General features: G+C 36.7%; 1 protein-coding gene across 4 annotated transcripts; it reads right to left on the reverse strand.

Annotated features, from left to right (window-relative positions):
* Positions 1-1,065: 1,065 nt before the first annotated feature.
* Positions 1,066-22,199, reverse strand: LOC111325682 (uncharacterized). Of its 4 annotated transcripts, none has more exons than XM_022929545.2 (13): positions 21,896-22,199; positions 18,529-18,698; positions 17,461-17,555; positions 16,224-16,313; positions 12,644-12,745; positions 11,637-11,703; positions 10,750-10,835; positions 10,152-10,339; positions 9,306-9,412; positions 8,733-8,871; positions 7,909-8,192; positions 5,219-5,449; positions 1,066-4,062 (listed from the first exon to the last, which is right to left on the reverse strand). In XM_022929545.2, the coding sequence occupies exons 1-13, from the start codon at positions 21,928-21,930 to the stop codon at positions 3,062-3,064; spliced, it is 2,595 nt and encodes an 864-aa protein (XP_022785280.1). In that variant the 5' UTR covers positions 21,931-22,199; the 3' UTR covers positions 1,066-3,061. The 4 variants fall into 4 exon arrangements, with proteins under 4 accessions (XP_022785280.1, XP_088600687.1, XP_022785281.1 ...); XM_088744561.1 differs by having other exon boundaries at positions 10,750-10,838; XM_022929546.2 differs by lacking the exon at positions 5,219-5,449 and having other exon boundaries at positions 21,896-22,196.
* Positions 22,200-22,537: the final 338 nt, after the last annotated feature.

The following is a 22,537-nucleotide window of genomic DNA, read 5'->3' on the forward strand; positions in this document are numbered from 1 at the left end:
TTCCAGAAACTGACCCCTGATCTCTGTTTCCAATCTGTGGAGAGTCATATTTATTCAACCTTGTACCCAGTGTCCCTCTGCCCAGTGTTGTTCACTGTGGGAATTGTGGAAAGGAGGGAGAGAAAAGAGAACTTGGAACGAGGTTGACTTATTATTGAACTTCTTCTGCTTGGAAATGGAGATACAGCTGAGAAATTGTGATCTGATACAGTATTTTTCGAAAGGTGACTCTAAAATGTGCACAGAACCATTGTGAGGGCCACTTGAAGGAATGGATGGTGTGGCTGAAGATAAAAGATAATTTTATCACATGAAATTTTGGAATGAGCGACAACTAAAAGACAACCAATCGATAGCAGATAACTCTTAATTGCACACTGACTAGATAGAGAGGAAGAATGTGGAATGTAACAAAGAAGGGCAAAAAAATGTTTCAGAGCAAAATGATAAAACCAAGATGCTATAGAGTAGGCTCAGCAGTAAGCGGTATTGGATGCTAGTAACCTTTCCACTCCCAGAAGTGATTTAAATGTAACTTCTCCCTTTAAAATAATATCCATACATGATCCAGCAAACAGGTAACAAGAGTACTAATTTATCAGGTAGTTGTTCTCTTGATTGAACATCAAATTCTTGAAACCAATTTACAAGGAAATGTGCAGCCACTAGAGGGGAGAATTAATAATCAGATCTTGGGAATTAAAAAGGTTAAATCTTTAAACCTAAGAGTCTGGTTTCTAATTCCTCCTTACATTATCAACCTCAATTCAAATGTAGAAGAGGTCATAAGAATAAAGGAAATGATCACTAAAATTGATTCTCCAATACCAATCCCATAGGAAATAGAAAGAGAAAAGAGGAGAGTATAGGTTTAAGGGCTTGAAAATCAAACAGCAGGGCAGTTTGGGCTTTGAAATACTCCCTTTTTTGCTGTTTAGTCTCCTCACAGCTGTTCCTTGGGAAGGATGACTTGTGAAGAAGACTTCTTAATTCTTAACAGTGCACACACACTTAAAGAAAAAATATGAAGCAGGCTACTAAAGGAGATGACCGAGGGAATTCAACCACGGTTTGAAGTGCTGTTTATTGGCAATATTTTATAGCATATTGACACATAACCCATCAGTCTAATCATAATGTATACCATTCTACAGGAACTATACACTACTAAGCTAGTACCTAAAAGTTACGACCTACTAGTATGTCTACATTTTTTTTTTTAGCCTTGATTTCATAGCTTGGCTTTACCAGCATTTTACAGCCAATTTAAAAATATACTGACAGGTGATAGAAATTCACTTTGCTCAAACCCAAGCTCTTAAAAGAGTTTCAAAATCACTGTTTAGAGGGTGATACTGTTTACAGTTTTAATTTTTGCCAGATTCAATTGCATTAAAGCCTGTGAATTTTGCTTTCCCCCTGCCTCAGATGCCTTCCCAAGATGTGTAATTAACAAGGCAAGCACTTTCTGTAAAGATTTAAAGAAAAAAGAAAACAAAAATAAAAACAGGGCAACCTTAATTTTAAGAGCTTGGTTTTGGCAAAGCAATGACTTCCAATGAAACAAAAATCACCACATCCATCACTCGTCAAGATAAGTTAATCTACTTTAAGATCATATGCACATTTATTTCAGTTTTAGCTACAATCACTTTGGTACAATCACTTCACCTGGAAGGTGATTACATAAAAAAACAAAAGAAGTCCAGTAATCCTATTGACAATTTTCTGAGAGTATTTACAAGGAAATCACGTCAACACTGAATAAATTTGTCTGTTCACAGTTTGTAAGGGCATGGCAAGCAAAAAGGGTGTACCTTTGTATGTACACAAAAGGTGTAAAGTTCAAAATATTGAAAAATGAATAGAAACATTTAGCAAAAAGTCATCTTCCCCCTTCCAAACTAAGGGAGAAAATATCAAATCTATAAACATCCATAAATATGTAACATAGAAAAGTAAATAGTGAATAAAATGTGGTCTGAGTAGATATTTTTTGGTTGCAAAGTGGTGTCTCAATTCATTTCTTGTTTTACTCAAGTACCTACCCACTACTTATGTATCAACCCCTTTTAACTCCCTAGATCTGTTTGTTAATTCTCCTCTTTAACTGCTTCCCATTTCCTTTCCAAGAATTTGGTGTTAGATCAAGGTAACAACTTCTATTCAATAAGTTTGTGTATTCTCATTTCCCGTTTGCTGGATAACGTATGGATTTTGTAAGGAGATGTTGCATGTTAATCACCTCTGGGAGTTAAAGAAAAATGTATAAACTGGATGAGATTCCTTGAGTAAAAAAAAAACACAAGGAAAATAAGTACGCAAATGGAAGAATGACAAGGATAAAATGTAAAGGTACACCCTTCTTTTAAGAAGAAACCTCAGGTTTAGTTCATAACCCCAAAAATTTCCAGTCACCACTTTATTGCCCCAATTTATGAGGGATTCAAAAGGAAAGATGTGAAAAGTTTATCAAATTTTTCTGCATTAGGTCCAAGCCATTAACAAGATATTACATTCACGGTAAACCATGTGGACATCAGCATAGCTAGAAAGTGACACAAATACTTATCTCTAATACAATCGAATTTATAAACTTGTCTTTTTTCATACTTCTGAACTCCACCATAAACATTGCTGCCTAACAGAATTTAACAGATATCACCATGGAAGTCCAACTAAGCAGAACAATGTGATCATATGTATTACAATGAATATATTCTACACATATTTGAGAACAGCTGACAAACCTCATCAAACTGAAAGTAATTGTTAAAACCAAAATTCCTTAATAAGTAAGACAGTGCTATAGCCCACAACCCAGAGCAGATCTCCCTCCAAGAATTAATACCTGGCTCTGTTTTTAAATACTAGATGACGTGCAGTTGAGTAGTCGTTTGATAGAAATCTGCAACATGATGCAAGGTATTCTCAGCAAAACCTTAGCCACTACAAACTGTGAATTACCCAGGATCACTTCTTGGTGTACATGTCCATCTACCCTATCCCCTAGGGGAGAGCCTAGAGGATTTTTGTAATACTAGCTTTAGGTACAGGTTTCTCATCCCCAGCCCAACGTTGTTTGGCCTTGGGAATTTGCTGGTAATGGATTTCCTTGAAATCCAAAGCCTGCATGATAGTCCTCTTGATGATAAGGTGGTGATAAAATGTCTACTTGGGGATCCCATCCATGATGTTGTAAGTGACCTGTACCTCCCATGTTCTGCTGTGTTGCAGTCCTCGTATATCCTAGGCCTCCATCATACTCAAGAGATGGAAGAGTGTCCTCGAATAAAGGAGGAACATTCAAGTCCCATTTTCCACCTTGCATGTTTGTCGCATAAACTGCATTTTCTGAGCCCATGACTGTTGCAGTTCTTTGCCCAGAAAAATTTTGCATCCCACTTTGTTGAATTGTATGCTGTTGGGTTTTCCAATCTGGATACTGCTGTTGTTGGATGTTCCTTGGAGCTTGTGGGACTTGATTTGGGTGCACCCAGTTTCCTTGAAGACCGTGTTGCATGCCTCTGGGACTCACCATGGGGTTTGGAGGCTGTTGTCCTGTTATGCAGCTGGGACCATACATTTCATGTCTTTCTTTCTTCTTAATTGTTGTGGAAATCAGAGCGGACTTTGACTGCATTTGAGGAGGAGGGGCTTGTGGAGCCTTAGACACTTTCATCTGACCCATTCCTCCCCAGGAGATATTGACCCGTGCTGGTGCAGTATTACAGTGCCCAACAGGGGAGGGATCAGGAGTTGGTAAGCCACCAGGCGACAAGTGAGGAGAGGGGTGACTAGCCGGCGATGGATATGGTGATGGAGCCATTTGAGCCTTAGGAGAGAAATGCTCCAGATTTTTTGGGGGGGATTGAGATAGAGGCGGTTGGCTTCCATCAGGACTCGTCAAACTATTGTTGTCATTATTACATGCAATAGTAAGACAATCTGTTGCGAGTAACAGTGCTTCCTCATAGGTTGGCGGATCCATCCCTTGGAGGAGGTCACCTCCATTACCAGCATTGTCGAGTGGCTCAAGATGAAGGTCATCTAGGGTTAAATCTGTCAAAAGACAAATGCAATTTAGTTGGTTACCAGTATTTCCAAGTGGTTCAAGATGAAGATCATATAAGAACAACTAGGTGTAAAGACAGTCAGTTTTTTTTTCCATTTCATGTTCTTGAGCAAAGTTGGTTCTGTCATTAGAAATTTCTGCATACATAATGTGACCCATCAATTTGGCCCCAACCATATCACTCTCCCAATATTGTGCAAGTATATCCATTCTACCCAGTTCCAACCAAACTATAGACCCCTGTTATTGATTTTGCCTGAATTCCTCCAATATCAGTCTGTTTCTCTTTCAGTCTATCTGTTTATCTGGATGTCCCAAAACACAAAAACACTATTTTGCACCACACAAAATTACAAAAGGTAAAGCTAAGTTCATACTCTAACCAATTGGCCCATCCAGCTGGAACTAATGCTAGTTTCCTTAACATGAAGTGACTGGGAGTGTCATATCCCCTAGGGGGGGATGCTGGTCCATCCCCAGGTTACCCCCCAGAATTTTATCAATACTCCTCAGTAAAGAGGCACTGAGAGAGTAAAGTGTTTTGCCCAAGAACCCAACATATTGACCTGACCAGCCCTTGAACTCTAACCTCTCACCCCACCCCTCACACAAAATTGCAATTAACTGAAGTTATCTGTGCTGACATTGACACAAAAAAACAACAAAGCAGCATTCCAATGGCATAATAATAACACTAATCCAAAAATGAAACTGAAAAAGTTGTAGTGGGAGCCAATTTGGTTCTAACAAGCTAAGCTTTGTGTCTGATCAAGTAAACACTGATAATATAAACGTACACGCTGTTTCCATATTGAATGCCTCATGTATGCCTTCATTGCAACAAATTATTTGCCATTTAACCTTACAGTCATTGAAAAACTGCTTTAATTTTACTTATTGCTTTGCAATTAAATGTTAAGCATTATGCTCTTAGAAAACACTATTTATACTAACTAGGATTAGAAGTTAAATTAATTAGCATTAAAAGAGGTTAAGGGAACTTTATCTTATGCTTTTAGGTTTGCAACAAACAAAAGATGCAGCACAGAAAAGCAAGCAGCGTAAAGATAAGGAAGAAAGTTGCAGAGTGAGAGAGAGAGAGAGAGTAAAAAAGAGTGTGTGTGCAACACAAGGTGATCTTACCTTGTGGGTCAAGAAGCATGAAGTCACTGAGTTCAGGCGCATCTTTTTCAAGTTCCGCTTGTATGTCTACACACAGGTCGAAGAGCTCAGGCTCCTCGGGAGTCATAGGTGTAGAAGTACAAGAGGTAGCGGAACTCAAAAGAGCGTCAGCAAGAAATGGGGACGACGGATGCTGCTGCAGCAGCGGTGAATTCGAGTCAGCTTCTTGAAGCGTGGGATTAGGAGCCGAGCCTAATGACAAAAAAGCCAGTAACTAAGATGGGTGGCAAAAAATTGTCAAGCAATTACTACAGCCAGATTTGTATATCATGCTTCGCATCTTGCAAAAACTTAGAGCGATTCTGCTTTATTTTTCTTTTTTATTTGTTTTCTTTTCTTTTTCTGTTCTGGTATTCCTCTGAGCAAAAGTAGGGCTTTGCAATCACGCACATTTTGATCAGCCTTCTACAGGTAAAGAAATTTAGAGAGTGCCTAGACAACCAGAAAGACATCCTCACTGCAATTCTCTTAAATACACCACATCAATCTCTGTGGTACTTTTCCATTTTCATATGAAAAGCTAAGAAAGTGAAGCAGAGCAGCTACTTTGGCTCGCAATCTGAGAACTACTTCTCCCACACAAATGATTGTTGGAACAGAAGACCAAAAAATCTTTTTGTAAAAGCTTGCAAAATGCAGAGCATAATTAAAGGAATTTGGCTGTAATCATACACTGTAAGTTTAAATAATACATAAAGATGTTCATTTTCAATCAGATGAAATGTGTCTTAAGTAATGCTTAGAGGTGGCAAGGGCTAAAATGCATCTCATGAATCCATTGAATTAGTACACTTTTCACAAGAGCCAAATTTTGATTGCATGTATGAGAATTGCAGAGAAGCCTAAAGAGCAAACTACATTTTCTGGGATGTCCATTATGTTGATTTTATCCAAAGGAAAGCTTTTTTAAGTGTTTGTTTTTAAAAATGAACAATGTTCCAAAAAAAGAAAAATTTTCATCGGCAAATGCAGGTTTCACTGACCAATGTCACAAAGTGGGGGTGGGTCGTGGGGGGGGGGGGGGAACACAAAATAAACAAGCAGCAACTTTCATCCCCATTTTGCTGTTCAGCAACAGCGAGACTGGCGGCAATACGTATGGATGATACAGCAGCAAAAAGCAATAACTTTACATTGCAGGCAGTTGGCTGTGGAGAAGAAACCCACATTTATGCATAACGTCATGGATTTAAGGGGGAAAATGCCATTATCAACTGAAAAAAGTATTTCTGTTTTTTTTTTTCCTTGGAATCCATAGGCATGATATGCATTTAATATTTTCTGTTTTAAAAACTAGCTGTTTTGAAACAGTTTTTTAACTAATAAACTTTTTCATGGATTCGGTATGTTGTATTTCAAAAATTTTATCCAAACAGTGATGTTTGAAAACTTAAAAGTTTTAAGACATACCTTACCTTAAAGAAATGAATTATTGTAACTTCTAAATCTTACAGAATCTCTAGTTGAATTTACAAAAGTGCACCCAAAAAACTAAGGTTGTTTCATATTTTAAGCCCTATTTTTCATGAATAACAGTGACATGACTTTATTCTGATAGCTTGCTGGTGACTGCCACTTAAAAGTCCAGTTGCCAAAAGTCAATTTCAAGATATTTTGGAACCCAGCTGGTCACCATTTCAGACCCTGGTCTATGTTTAAGAAATGAATAAAGGCTGATAGTTTTGAAAGAAACTGTTTGGGGCTGTGTTGGTGGGAGTAACGAAATAATTTGGATCTATCAACAAAGTTGAAATGGTAAATTGGCCACTGTAATGATTGAATTACGGTGGCCAATTTCAACTTTGTTGATAGATCCAAATTATATGTTTAAGAAATGTTTGGCTGTATGTATCTTAGATATCTTCACAGGAGGTCTCCCCTTTAAATGCCAAAAGTGCAGAGTTATTGAGCAAAAAAAAAAAAAAAAAAAAATTAGAAAAAAAGGAAAAAGAAAAATGGAATTTACCATCTTAACCATTTCACTCCCAAGATTTTCATCAGCACTTCCTCTGACTGTCTACTATATAATTCTTATGATTCTAAATTGGAGCACTTGGTATGGGATCTACTGATCATCCCCTCATTATAACATAACCAAAGTAAAGCGCACGCTCTGATTGGTCAATTTAGCATCCCCCATTTGCCCATGGGTGTATGCTGCTGACGTGAGCAAATGCAAAGACTATTTTTCCGCGCGCACTTGTTTTTTCTGGTCGCGTAAGATTTGTTAAATAAAAGGGAACTCTTTAGCTACAATGTATCAATGTTATGTTATAAAACAAATGGTAAACACCACAGCGTACACTATTGAGTTATGGATGCACTTGGGAGGTTTGCTAGGCACTCAAGAAGCTAGAGTCGCTCTCGGCTATCGCCTCGAGCGACTCTTACGCTTCTTTCGTGCTTAGCAACCTCCCGCGTGCATCCATAACTCAATAGTGTACACTGTGGTGTTTACCATTTGTTAATTAATAACTTTCTTCATTCTAGTCACTGGTCTACTTGATATTGTGTCAATATCATGAAGAGAAATTGTTTTGGTCACTTATGGCAGTCAAAGGGTTAACAAGAACTAAATTAGTACTAATCTCTGCTTATCATACACCAATATCTTGAGAGATTTTCAACAAAAAAAGTATGAATTCCCTTACCACTAGCAGGAGATTTAACAAATCCGTCAGGAACATTTCCCTTTCGTTTCAATCTACCATTGCTAGAATACTTATGTGACGCAGGCATAGTTGGGTATTTGAAATCTGCAGTTGCCGAGAAGTCTCCCCATGGAACTCCTAGGGGACTGCCACCATTGCTGTAGCTACTGATACTACCCGGGCTTCTTGGACTACGAGGACTTGGTGAGCCACTATCACTTGCTGTAAAGGGTAAGGCAGGAAATTGCCCTCTCTGTCGCAAAATTTCCTCACCTTCCTCCTCACTGGAAAAAATGAGAAAAGTGAATCAGGCAAACCTGTTGTAATAAGTGGTGATGTTTTCCTTTTGGGACTTCTTGCAGACCAAATGAGCTACACATTTGTGACAGAGTCATGAACAGAGATCAGATGCCGCATGGCAAAGTGTTGAGCACACTTCATAGATATTCTTTACTGTCTCCTTAGAAATGGGATGGGAAAATAAATGGGATTTAGAAATGGACATTACACAATGAGGCTATTCTTTTCCACTGTTTGCAGGTCAAATTGGAATATAGTATGTTGGTTTTCATGGCAGGAGGAAAACCAGAAAACCCAGAGAAAAAAAGCCTTTCAGTAAGGACAAGAACTAACAACAAACTCAACCCACATGTGACACCGGGTCAGGGAATTGAACCCAGGCCACAGTGATGGGAAAAAGAGTGCTCTCACCACTATGTTGTGATTTTTCTGCCATGATTTATGACATTTCCTTCGTTATGATTTTTGGAATTACACTGATGTCAATTTCACCACACTAAAGAAAAAACAGCATATCACTGTACCTCAAGGGCCTGTTCGTTGTGATAATGAAATCAGGCTCGGTCCCTTTGAACACAACTTGTGCGGTGCCAGTAAGCCATTGCCACTTTAAGTTTTTATTCAGCATACGGAAGGTTCCCTGACATTTTCCAGTGCTCATCACTACAAGGAACAGTTACCAACCAATACTTTAAAGACATGAAAAGTACTCCTCTTTGATGTGGATGTGTTCTTTTTGTAGGCTTGTTTACAGAGTTTGGTATTGTAGCAAATGATGCTAGTGAATACTTCTTCACTTTCATTACCTATCTCACTCCTACAAGTCTTAAATATGAATTCTCGACACTATGTGCGATAGATTTCTTATAATTTTAGCTCTGAGAATGTGGTGTTAGATCATAACCTGAATTATATCTCCTTATTATATTTTATTTGAAAGTATGTTGATAATGTACAGAAAAAAAATTTTTTGGTCACTCCTAGAAAAATGTATCCATGGGGTGATGACTCCCAAAATCAAATGATCGATGGCTAACCTTAATGTTACCTTTGAAAAAAGTTGTATAGAAGTATAGAAACCCTATTGGAGCACTTACAATCACCATGAAGTGTCTTCAGTACTGGAATATCATCAAAATGGATCATACAATAACTTGATTGTAGGGCGATGTCTCTCTTATGATAACCAAGAAGTGATCGACCCCTGTCACCAAAACAACATTTCACATAACTTTAATTTCACTTTACACCCTAACACCAGCATGCATATTCTTTTTACTGTTCTGTAAATGTTTCCTAAGGTGCAGACAAAGAATTCGTGTAACAATCAAGAGCTATTGTAGTAGATAATCATTTCTGCAATTCTCCTGATCTTAATATGTGATTCTGGGGTGATATATAGCAACGACAAATTAGATGCTAGTAACTCTTGAAGATAAAATGGTCAACAAACTCTTTTCCAGGAAGTTGTCAAATCAAACATGTCTAAAAGCTGTCTCCTGCATCTACTAATTAGTTAATTTGGTTAGGCAGGGGACGTTAAAGAACCCACTCACGAGATTACTGTGATGTGGTCTGGCCTGTTTACTGGGAATTGGGGGAGAGGGCATCTTCAAATAAGTTTCCTTCGATTGTTTGTAAACTGCTGATGCAGTCTGGCCAAAGTCCCCTGTACAGTGTTGTGATGCGCATTTGATCATATCCACATGTTAATTTGTGCAATATAAATATTAAATTATTATTATTATTATTATTAAAAGCTGAAAAAGCACCAAACGATCAAGAACAGATATACAGTTTGCTAGTCAAAGAAACTCTACTAGAAATGTTGGTTGTGGCTGATACCTGCCTTAATGACAAAATGTATAAATAAGAGAAAAAAGCAACAGAGTATTATCAATTTCTTTAAAGCTAAGGATATTAACTGACAAAGTATTGCCTACTTTTGGTCTATATCCATGAAGCTCAAGTCCATTCTGTTCTTGGTGCAGAACAGCGATGTCTTTAGTCTGATCTCAAGCACTGATGACGACACAGTTTCTAGAGGAGTGCAGATCATGAACAGGCCATAGTCTCTTCTTTCACAGTCAGGAAGCGTCATTTCACGTAAACGGCCGCTACATCTGAATGGCTGAACGTTAAATAACAATTTTGAGGACACATCTTTCAAAAATATAAATGCTCATTGGGGCACAGCTATGGGGAGATGAAAGTCTTTTGGTATAACCCCCAAGATGTCATTAGCAATTCTCCTTGCTGTCTACCCTATAATTCTTAGGAGTTTACTTCTAAGAATTTGACATTGAATCACCTAATAATCCCTTGACTGCAGAAGGGTTTAGGGTGAACCTAATGACTGACTAGTATCCAATTCAGGGTCGATCCATAGACTCCCATCTATGCTTCAGAATTGAGGAAAAGCTTTTGTATGATGGGCTTTCTTGTTCAAACAATGAACACTTGTCTAGAAATTTTTATGACCTAACATTTTGATGACTATTGTCAGACTTCAAAATAATACTTTGATCAAAGGACAATTACCTTGAAAAAACCAGCACTAGTGTTCAGAATGCATTTCATTCTGCACACAAAAGATCTTTCTGTCTCCACATCCTTTCCTTGCTCATCTGCTGACAAAAAAAATAAGAATTTGTACATTGGACCATAACCAAAATAAACATCATTTCCATGGGTTTTGTTGACCCTTCACACCCTGTCATCAGCATGTATATTCTCCATACTGTTCCCTAGACATTTCCTTGGGTGCTGACAAGGAGAATTTATTTAACAATCAAGAGCTTGTTTAGTTGGTGATGACCTTAATGTGTGATTCAGTGGTGATATTGTTAAGAGAAGCTAGATGCTAGTCACTCTTAGGGTTTAACCCTTTAACTGCCAAGATCTAATTGTTAATTCTCCCCTCTGGCTGATACATATTTCCTAGTAAATTGGTTACAAGAATCTGGTGTTCATTCAAGGTAACAACTTCCACCAGATAAGTTTGAGTATTCTCACTACCTGGTTGCTGGATAATGTATGGATATTTAAGGGAGAAGTTGCATTTTAATCATTTCTGGGAGTTGGAGGGTTAAAGGGTTAAGAGCCAGCAGCTGGCAAAATTGGCCAATTTTATCATGCAAAATCGCCGCCTAATTCCGCTGAAATTAATACCATTATGTAGAGTTAAAATTGAATTTCCATTCATGTCAGCCGCCTACATTGCAATTTTTGCCATTTACTTTGAACACTTTGAAACCCCTGTGTATTGTAGAGAAATATGACTCTAGTTAAGAATTCTAATTTGTTGAAGATGACAACCCAGCTTACCTTGTTATTTTCATTAAAATTAAAATAAAGAATGACAATAGGGCACTTAAAAAACCCATTGTAAAATATTACTGGAGAAAAATAAAGAACTAGCATCATACCTGAGCTACATGTGCTGCCAGTCTCTGAAGCAATCCCATCATTTTCTTCATCAAGAATTCTTATTTTCTGTGTTAAAAAAAAAAAACAATTGTACCAATCACCAAAATGTCCTCAAGCTTAGCTGACTGAATTCAGTGAAGCACAAAAACAAAATGCAGTGCCACACAATATCAGTATCATAACTATTTTTAACCACAGATACGTCACACAATTGGGGTCCTTTGCCCTACACAATATAAGTTTTTGTTTGAAAGGAAACCCTATTGCAATATATGACCAATAAATCATGCTTAAAGGAAAAAAGGAAACTCTGAAAGGATTTCTAGAGAAATTTATAGAGAGATAGGCAAAACCTCAAGAGAAAACTTAATTTTGAAGTTTAATTGTAACAAATGATTTCTTGTCAAACTTCTAGAGAAAAGCAAAAACTCAAGAGAAAAGCTAAGTTCAAAGTTTAATTGTCATGAATGAAGTAAAATATAATCCATAATATAAACTTTCAATTGCTTCCTGTTTTTTTCACCACAAACAAAACCCGCTGTTGAAACTTAGGACAGCTGTTCTAGACAACAAACAATGGCAAAGTCACTATTAAGAGAAAAACCACATTTCACTTTTCCCACAATTAATAACTTGCATTTTGTCCAAGAGGAAGTAGAAAAAATTGTCTTTTGAGTTAAGTACTGGTTCCAAAACTTGATATTGTTCCGACACTGAAGAATTCAATCAAAACAAGGGTAATATAACAGTGTTTTTTTTCTTTTCATTATAATTTTGTCCTGTCATGAGCATTGGACAGAGAAAAAAAAAAAAGTTCTGATTGAGTTCCTACAAGGAATCACACCTCAGATGTTTAGATTTCATGCTCTGATACTCTACCACTGAGACTCCACAGTGAGACTGACCATTACAAGGTCTGACTCATATTTTCTAAGTAGTTATAATAAAAATTTGAAAGAAACTGTAAGACAGTTAGAAAAAAGATGGAAAATTCAACACAACATACCTGTTCTTCTTCATCTTCGGGGAAAGGCAGAAGATTTTTTCTAATGAGATCATGGTCATCCACATGGATAAATCTTAAAAAGTCCTGGTGTATAACACTTGCCTGAAAAATAAATAAAGAAAGAAATGAATAAGAAATAGGTTACATGTAGCCTTTCTCAGAGTAATACATAGCAAGTGGAATTGGGGCTTCAGCATTGCAAGAAGCTAAAAAAGAGTTCTAAGATATCTGATAAAAAGAACTGGTTTCCTATCCCTTTTAACTCAGAAATGACCTTATTTTCTGAGTTTTGGTAAGACTTAAGATGTCATTCCTTGATTCACTCCTCCCCCCATATCCTGATTCCCTTGACCAGTGCATGAAGGTTTTACAGATGCTTGCATACCAAATGCTCTATACTGATAGAAATTGAAGATAGGAGGCAATAAATCCGACAATTCTTCATTAATATCAGAACAGCTCAGGATTACTTTTGTCTGCAAACGTGTTACTGAACCATCTAGCAGCCAATGTTTACATAAGAATAAAGGCTGATAGTTTCTAAAGAAACTGTTTGGGGCTGCGTCGGTGGGGGTAACGAAATAATTTGAATATATCAACAAACTTGAAATGGTAAATTGGCCAACGTTACGATTATAAAAGCAGATGTTTCGAGCGTTAGCCCTTCATCGGAGCGAATGACAAAGGGCTAACGCTCGAAATGTCAGCTTTTATAATCGTAACGGTGGCCAATTTACCATATCAACTTTGTTGATATATTCAATGTTCACATAAGATAATTGAATTTTATCAGTCAGCCAATAAACTTTATCTGTTCCCACAGTTCTTGTTTTTCATCAGATCCTACACAATTGATGCAATTCAGTGTTGGGTTTGTCTGAAATTTTTGTTTTGGACTACCGTGCTAGAGAGAACCCAAAACACTCATCACATTAACAAAACTGTGGCAAAATTATTTCCAAGCACTGAACCCAATAGTCCTTTTTACAGTTTTGGGCTTGGCGGCCAAGCCTTTGAACAGGAGTGAGGCTAAGGGTGATCTTGTTATAATAGAGATATTGCTGCTTTTCAAATACAAATTTCTTTGTTATCATGCTAACTAGATACAGGTCTCTATCACAACTGGGTCACCCTTAGCCTCACTCCTGTTCAAAGGCTTGGCCACCAAGCCCACAACTGTAAAAAGGACTATTGATTCAAACAAACCTGGCTATGTTGCCCACCTCAACACTCTTTCACAATACATTTTCTGAGTTAAGTGGGTCACAGCCAGATTGATTTACCCTCCTGTTCCCCGAGGTTCACTCACTATCTTAACAATCCCTGCAATCTGATTACATTGCTGCTTCATATTAACTCTTCAACTCCCAAGATCTGATTGTTAATTCTCCCCTCTAGCTGCTACACATTTCCTTGTAAACAAGTTACCAGAATTTGGTGTTAGATCAAGATAACTTCTACTTGATTATTTGAGTATTCTCACTGCCTGTCTGATGGATAATGTATAGATTTTAAGGGGAGAAGTTAAATGTTAATCAATTAAAAGTCATTGTATGAATAATACAAAATTGGTGTCCAAAACTTGCACTTCCTATGTTAAATATTCCAGAATAAATTCAAATCATTAAGAAGAGGAAATAACAGGAAACTGCACTAGAACTAGCTACCACAAAAAAAAATGAAGAGCCTCTTCAACTAAAAATAAAACTGATGATCAGTGGTAATTTAATTAGATTTTTGGTGTCATGGTTGACCTTTGTTTACCCTTCCACTCCCACGCGTAGCCACCTCCTGATTTCTCCTTTCAACATTACACAGTCCCATAAGGTGATGAGAAAAACAGAAGAAAAAAATTCAACTCTGCTTGATTAATGCTAAATTCTTAGAGCTTGAATTACATGATCATATTGAAAATTGACATTTATATATGTGAGCGGAGAGTTTCACCTGCAAGTGGACATGCAAGAATCTTGAAACATTAACCAGCTGGTGTAAATATATGTAACCAGCCCCTTTGAATCAACTAAAATTTCAACACTGATCAAAATAGAAGCAAATGGAAAACTCGGGTCTCTTGCAAAGCTAAATAACAATTAAGAAGATTTCACTGATTTGAGGCACTAAATAAAAGCAATTGCTGGATAACATTCGTTGATGAAAGCCATTTTATACAGTTTAACTCAATTTTTTTTCTCCTCAAGATCTTCCAACCATATTACAATGAAATGTGGGGTACATGCAAAAACAACATAAAGACAAAAAATGCAAAAATTCTCATCAATTTGAAATTTGGAACTTTCAGAGTAATGCAAATAAAATTTATCAGGTTGAAAAACAAACAAGCTTGAATGTGTAATTGGAATAATACTTATTTTGGAGTGGCTTTTCCTAGTGTGACATTGATCTGTCTCTGGTAACTTTACCATAACCAGTCATATGATATTTCAGCAGCCACAAAGAACTGCAGCTCAAACAATGTCTTGTTTATTAATTGAAAGAGTGTTCCATTTCTTCAAGTTCAAGGGTGGGCACAATGAAAATTAGTATGAGGATCACTGAACCAGAAATAGTAATACATGTATAAATATACATGTTTCTCATGGAATAACTATGAAGGAAGAACAAGTAATGACATGACTTCGTTAAAAAACATCAATGAATCATTTAGACATCAAAACAGGAAAAAAAAAAACAAAACAATAAGCCAATGTTGTTTTTTTTACAAAATTCTCCAACTTGTTGATATCAATATTTCGGCAGTTTTAAGCTTAGTTTGGAGGGAAAGGGGTCACAAGAAAGAGTTGTTGGTTTATGTCAGCACATTGATGATCAGAAAATGGAATACTTGATGATACAAAATTCAACAAGTTACAATTGCTAAGGAAAGCTTCATAACACTCATAGCTGTTAATATAAACATTATTAACATATTCATAGAATACTAGCAAATTGCCTATCTTGCAACATTACTTTCATTTCTGTCAATCAACACCAACATTATGAACAGTGTACCACATGCAGAGTGGAAGCACATCTGGTAATTCATATGCCTTGGGCGTGTTTAACTAAAGAAAACAGGCTGGGGTCAAAACATACCATTAGGTGTGCTAGCAGATGATAAATTTCAGAAAAGAAAAAAAAAACAGAAAAAAAGAAAAAATCTATTAAGCAAAAGGTTTTACTGAAAAGTAAAAGCCTCATTCGACATCAAAACTCTGCTCTTAGATGAATAATCGGTTGCCTGATAACTCTGAAATCAAAGAAGCCAGACTCATACAAAGCTTTTACTAAAGCAAGACAAGTTAGATGCCAGAAGCCTTGTAATAGAGGACAAATCTCTTGAAAGAACTTAAACACCAGTACTATTGTTTCTAACCAAGGCTAATTGTATTCTATACACTAAAGTGTTATTTCCTCTCTAAAAACATCTGAATACATGTGTATTTGGGCAGGAGAGATTCAACTGCTACATGGACAGAGGCAGGGGGAGAGAGAAAATATTCAGAGAAGTGAAGAAACAAAATGTCTATAGTTGTATGCAGCTAAAGCACAGCCCTTAGGTGTAACCAGTAAAGTGTACCTGCGCCAGGCCAAGATAATCTTGAACAGTTTCAGATGCATAAAATACTTCAAACTCTCTTGTCAACACAATGACAAAACCATCCAAAGCCTGAAAAATACGAAAACATATACATACATATATATCTTTACATAAACAGGATAAATTGATATATCTTTACATATATATGTATATATTGATATCTCTGTATAAAAGAGAATGGTACATGACTGTGTAAAATTCACATGCCTAAGATGAAGAATTACATTTTTAATTAAACTGATAACAATGTTGCAAATTTAAAAGGTCAGCAGATGAGCAAGGAAAGACATAAAAAGCCAAGTTCACCATTTCTGGAGCAGTCAATTACAATGTTCCAGCATTTGTTTCCCATATTCACTGTACATGTACATTGGACATCTGTTGAATACCCCATTTTCACAAGTCACCCTTTGGTCTTCCTAAATCTTTTTTCAATCCATCTTTATTAAATGATATATCTTTTCAATTTACAATTGAGAAAAGAGACTGGTTTGGCTATCTAAGCGTCCATTCTTTAGTGGTTATATTAAACCCTAATGGCCCCAAGCAAAGTAAGGGGATTTGCTACACAAAGATGATTTAATTAGCTTCAAGAATGATGACCATGTGGAAGACAATTGCTCAGGGCTCCACACTAACTTTTCAACTTGTTAGCCAAGTGGCTAGTGACAACTTAGATGTTAAAACAGTTTCAGTTTGTTTACTAGCCAGACTAGCTTGTGGAAATAAAAAACCACTGACCAAAACTGAATTTCTAGTAGTCTGTGGCTAGTTGGCTACCATTAATGTTGAGTACTGTCAGTGACATATGTTCGCTACATGTGAACCTCAAAATACTTAAAATACACTTAACACTATTGCAGTTGATAACAATAAAATGTGAACTGTGTCATAAAATTTCTTTCTACATAACAAGACACTAAATTTTGGTCAACCACTTTTAAATAGCTAAACCTCTGTTAACCAGTTGTCTGGCTCTTTTCCCAGTTACGACTGCTTAACAGATGCTTCAAAACATCATTTTCATTTTTTTGACACACAAGAATTGATACCACTAACCCACACATGTAATTAAGATGTATGGTCCACTTGCAAAGATCTACTAAAAGGGACATGGCTAATATATCCTCAACGAGAGTTTCATTCATATAACATATACACATATAAATTATACTTCTCTCTGTCCATATTAAATCTAAATAAAAAAGAGACTTACGTCCAGTAGAAGCTTGGAAAATATTCCATTGCCTTCAAAGTCTGGGGGTCCATCAGAAAGTTTTCCAACTTTGCTTTCTTCTGTCCATTGCTGGCCTATTGAAAAAAAAAATGGATTCAATTGAGGAATGCCTATTAAATAATTATGTTTGATCCTTAACTGCAATATCAGATATATTTAACTTTTCACAAACTATCTAGATACTTGTAAATTCCCCAAGTCTCATTCAAAGACTAACAAACCCACTCAGAATCCTTATGATTACATTTGTGTGATAAGTATCACGACTTGGAACAAAACTAACCAGAGTCCACTAAACCATTTGTCTGTGATTCCAAAAATTTCATTTCAAATTCAAATATTCTAGTTCCCAAAAATGAACAGAAATTACCGCACTCTTCACAACGACAAATAATAGATATTACAGTTAAGCATTTTTCTTCCTCACAATTTGTATGAAAAATCAGAGTTTTCTCATCCTTCAACTGTGAACTGTAGTCTTAAGAGTGTACAAATAATACTATTTGAAGAACCAGATTTTTAAATTGGGGGGGGGGGGGGGCAATTTTGCTTGACAAATAATTAGTCTCGAAAAAGCAAATTCATTTATTACATACTTCATTCTTAATAATAATCAGTACATTAAAATTTTCTCTATCTTCCACTTTGTGGATGGGCAACTGTTGTTGTTTTTGATCAGAACAAAATTTTGCAAAGGAGGTTAATGTGTGCATCATTTTTAGTTTTTTTTTTTAGTAAAAACTTCCTCCTCAAGCCAGTAGATTGTGAATAACACTGCAATTTTTTTTGACATCTGCTGACTATAAATCATACCTGCTGACTATAAATCATAAATCATTTCAGGGAAACGATGAATGTTCAGAGAACAGAAAAGTGATTCTTTAAACTGCCTGTGGTACAATTCTTTACATACCAGTTGAGAAAACATGAAACAAACAGACAAAACATTTATAACTGTTACCAAACAACCACTAAGCAAAAATGTCAAACAGAAAGGATAGATATCATTTACAAATTTGGATATTACAAGGTTTCCAAAACACTCACCTTTGAAGAAGTTTTTGGCTCTGAGATAACTAGCAGACAATCTCAGGATAGACAGTTTATCTAATTTCTGGATCACGTCATGAGGAAATGGCAAAAGTTTTGCAAGGTTATCTAGCTCAATGTTAAAACGGTCGCGATGCCGTTTAGATGGATTCAAGGAACCTTTGAGGCTAAAAAGTAAAAGTAATACAAACAATTATGTTAATGATAGCTTGAGAAAATAAAAAGAATTCAAGAAAAACAATATTCAAAAACATGTTCCTAAGAATCAATTATTTTAATATGCTGAAGAGTACTTGGCAAAAGATCAGTGGTAGAATCCTGATACAATTGTCAAGTTTATGAGAGATAGGTATCAGAAGGAAAAAAATATCAGTTGTGCTCAAGTTACTGCCTAAGGCAAATTGTTTTTGGCAAATAAATGTACCATTCAGCTTACTTAACGAAGCTCATTATCAAGTGAACAACTTAATGAAGGGTCAAAATTATTATGAATGGACGACAACAGTTTCTTTCTCTTTTTTTTTTTCAAAAGTAAAACCAAAACTCGATAATTTGTCAATTAATTGAGAAGCAGTAACACACTTTGTCTTTCTGGGTGTTCATTGTGCACTAGAGATCAGAGAATTCCCTATCTACTGCAAATCTTCCTCATAGTTAGGGTTATTTTTTATTTTGATGACCAGGGATATCTTCAACTGTTCTCCAGCAGTGAAAATTCTTCAATGAAAACCTTGTCTGACAGCTGAATGCAGTCTCTACTGTGTGGGGCAATTAAACAATTTCTTAGAAAGTGGTTTTATCGAAAAATACATTCAGTTCAGATATCTGTAAAGAGAAGAAACAATTCTTTGCATACTGTTTTTATTAAAAAATAATAATAAAAACAAACGGCATCTGGGATGATGTGTGTGGGATCGGGTTAAGCTGCTTATGCTGGAAGACTAAGGGCTCAAAATATAGTGCTGTGGTTACATGGTTTTGGTAACAAGTGCAAGCATAGTATGCAAGAGTAGATGCGTATACAACTCACTAACAACAGCATCGTCACTTGCCCTAAGAGAAGGAATGATTGTAACGGAAGGTGCACTTGGAAAAGTAATTAATTTCTGGCTGCCACACGAGAAGCTGAACCAAATTATTTAAATTCTTCCAGCCCACTGTTGCTTGAGCTGTCATCACACTTTCTCTCACTTGGCCAACATGTCAAAAATTAAGTGATTTTGAGACTCATCCCCAAAAGTAATGAATACTCAATCATTTGTCGTGCAATCTGAACTTGAGTGAAATCTAGATAACATCAAATAAGAAATCGTCGAAATCCTGTGTATGTAAATTCCAGTTTCCTCTTGATAATTAATGGTGCTTGATGTCTGTCCATCTAACGGTTTTCCTTTCCATCATAAACACAGGAAAGGGAGAGTATTCAGTTCAAAGAATAGGGTTACAAAAAACAAAAACCGCAGCCATTTTCTTCCAACGTGAAAATTCGTAAACAGAGAAAATTGATCAAGAAGCAAATAACAAAAGATGTTTATTTTTTCCTTAAAATAAGAATTTAAGCAGCACACTCACACTGGGGTGGCTAGAAAATTTTGAAATGGCGACCCGCGGCATGCTAGGCCTCCGTGACAAGAAACATTGGTTGTGAATTTCACACTTGGCTCACGGAATAACTATTCCCATCAAAATGATGGTCCAAAGCTAAACTTCCATATTCAATTTGCATAAGAATCAATTGAAACACGCCAAAGATAAAAGCCATGTGTATAATCCATGAAACACAAAAAGGACGAATTATTTTGACAGCCAGGTGAATATGTAAATTGCTTCAAACATTTGAAAAATGTTCAATGGGTAATGACTAAGCGCGCCTTTTTTCTCTTGTTGTGGACCCCCTATCTGTTGAAATTTACTTTAAAATCGTTCGTTTCTGTTAAAAAAATTCGAGTAGTTCTTAACAGTCAAGCACAGGTTGTTGAAAACCGCAACAAAACGCTTGGAATAATATAGATTGTCTCGAGAATGTTTTCCCATGTCGTAAATTATTATGAGCGTGGAGACAGAGGAAAAAGAGACTCGATACACGTAAAATATGAAGCGAATAGCCATGAAAACTTTATAAAACGTTCCTCGAAGGTTTTTTCTATCTAACTCTACAGAAAACATATTCATATACCGGCCGGGAAGCGAGAAAATGATTTCGTGCACGAGGGTTAAAATTGGTTGATCAACCCGAATCTCTGAAAGACAAACATGGCGGGCTGGGCCCCAAATAACAAAAGCGCTATTTCGCTGAAGTTAGCTCAAAAGGTCTGGATAAATCACTTCCACTATCTAATAAGTGAAGATATAACAAAAACAGAGCATTGTCGAAGAAGGTATAACCGATCATTTTCAACGCAAATTTCTTTTACTTACTAGCCCATTCACGGTTTTTTTTTAACCGAACAAGAATGCTCGACTCTCAACTTTCTTTGATCGGCCGCACTAAACCGAGCACGAATTTTGCAATCGTTATTCATTATGATGATTAAACACCGCTTCTCCCTTTTAAGCGTTCAAGTTAACTTCATTGCTTTAAAGGAGTAAAAGTATGCCGTGGCTGTCAAAGGTCACCATAAGATATACAGCACTATCGGTGTACCGTAAAGCATCGAATATAAGCTTAAATTAAAGAGTCGAAAACACCACCATGGAACATAATTCGAAGTTTACACGATCAGGCAGTGATCTAACTCTCTCGAAGTCCAGTTTTCAAAGTAAAATAAACGGAATTAATACGTTCTAACGCGCTAAAATGTTGCCCTTTTCGCGGGTTTCACACGGACGCACAGCGTCTGTAGCGATGTCAAATAATGCAAATTTTATTTCTACCACCCTTTTTTACACTCGCTTCACAGTATCGTGGCGGTGAATTTAACTCAGCCGGCTGGTGGGGTTTGTTTATACCATTGCTGAGAGGAGCTACAGTTTTGTGCTTCGTGGGGAGTGAACATCGAAGGGGTTCTAAACGCTACAATTCGGAAATGCACACCGGAAAAAGCTGAGGTATACATATGCCTTGCAATTTCTTTACCTTACAGAGACGAAAGACTAAATACACGCCAGGCACAAAAACCAGAACAGATGAAATAACAGATTGACCTCACTGTTAATGGCATCTATCAGATTTAAATCGTAATCGAAAAGAATAAGACGTAACCGGTTTTGCATCGATCAAGAACAGTTATCGACGTGCAGCCAAATTCATGCGAGCACAAGACAAGGCTATTGTCGCGCTACGGAGCACGGACTCAAAATATCTTTCTTCGCGACCCTACTCTCTTGCACTAAGATAAAAAAGTACAATTGTGAAAAAACTTACCTCGAACTTCGCTTCTTTCTTTTCGCCGTACTCATATTTTCGTCTGAAAAAACAAATCAACGCGTCGCCATTCCAGTCGTCGATATCTATGTTCTTTTCTTCGCGTCCAAACCGCGGTCTCTCGTCAATTCAAAGCGATTTCTGGTTGTAAAGCACGTTACGATCTCTAAGAAGGAATATCAAGCCAAGAGGTGTTTGGTTGCGTCTCCAAACAGTGCTCATTCGACGTAACTATGTTTGGAAATAGCGGCCATATTTTTCCGTTCACCCTCAAACCATGTACATGATGTCAAGTAGAAAATCGTGCTGAATAACCGAGCAAACACAATAGATCTCAAGCTGATTGGTCAGATAGTGAACCACTTACGTAAAACGTCACATGAAAAATTTGCATGCATATGAACTAAAGCGTTTCCGAGCTCAAATGAAAATTGAATTTATTTCATACCAAAATTTTGCAACAATAATAAAAAAAAAAAATTGCCTGTTGATGGTTTGGCACACCAATTTAATCTTTAGCGTCGATCTGAAACCCTACGTAAGTGGGTTATGCTTCGCCCCTCCTGCGAAAAACAATCGCAAGCAGGCTTCCATTGTTATCACACAAAAGCGACCATACGAAAAATAGCTTCGCGTTTTATT

Source organism: Stylophora pistillata, chromosome 14 (genome assembly GCF_964205215.1).
Source record: "Stylophora pistillata chromosome 14, jaStyPist1.2, whole genome shotgun sequence".
Taxonomy (NCBI): Eukaryota; Metazoa; Cnidaria; class Anthozoa; order Scleractinia; family Pocilloporidae; genus Stylophora; species Stylophora pistillata.

Coding starts and splice junctions, on each gene's coding strand:
- LOC111325682 (XM_088744561.1), bottom strand. CDS start 21,930: ATGAGTACGGCGAAAAGAAAGAAGCGAAGTTCGAG. Junction 10,340..10,749: donor CTAGTGCTGGTTTTTTCAAG/GTAATTGTCCTT, acceptor TTTAACGTTCAG/CCATTCAGATGTAGCGGCCG. Junction 8,872..9,305: donor GAAGACACTTCATGGTGATT/GTAAGTGCTCCA, acceptor TGTTCCTTGTAG/TGATGAGCACTGGAAAATGT.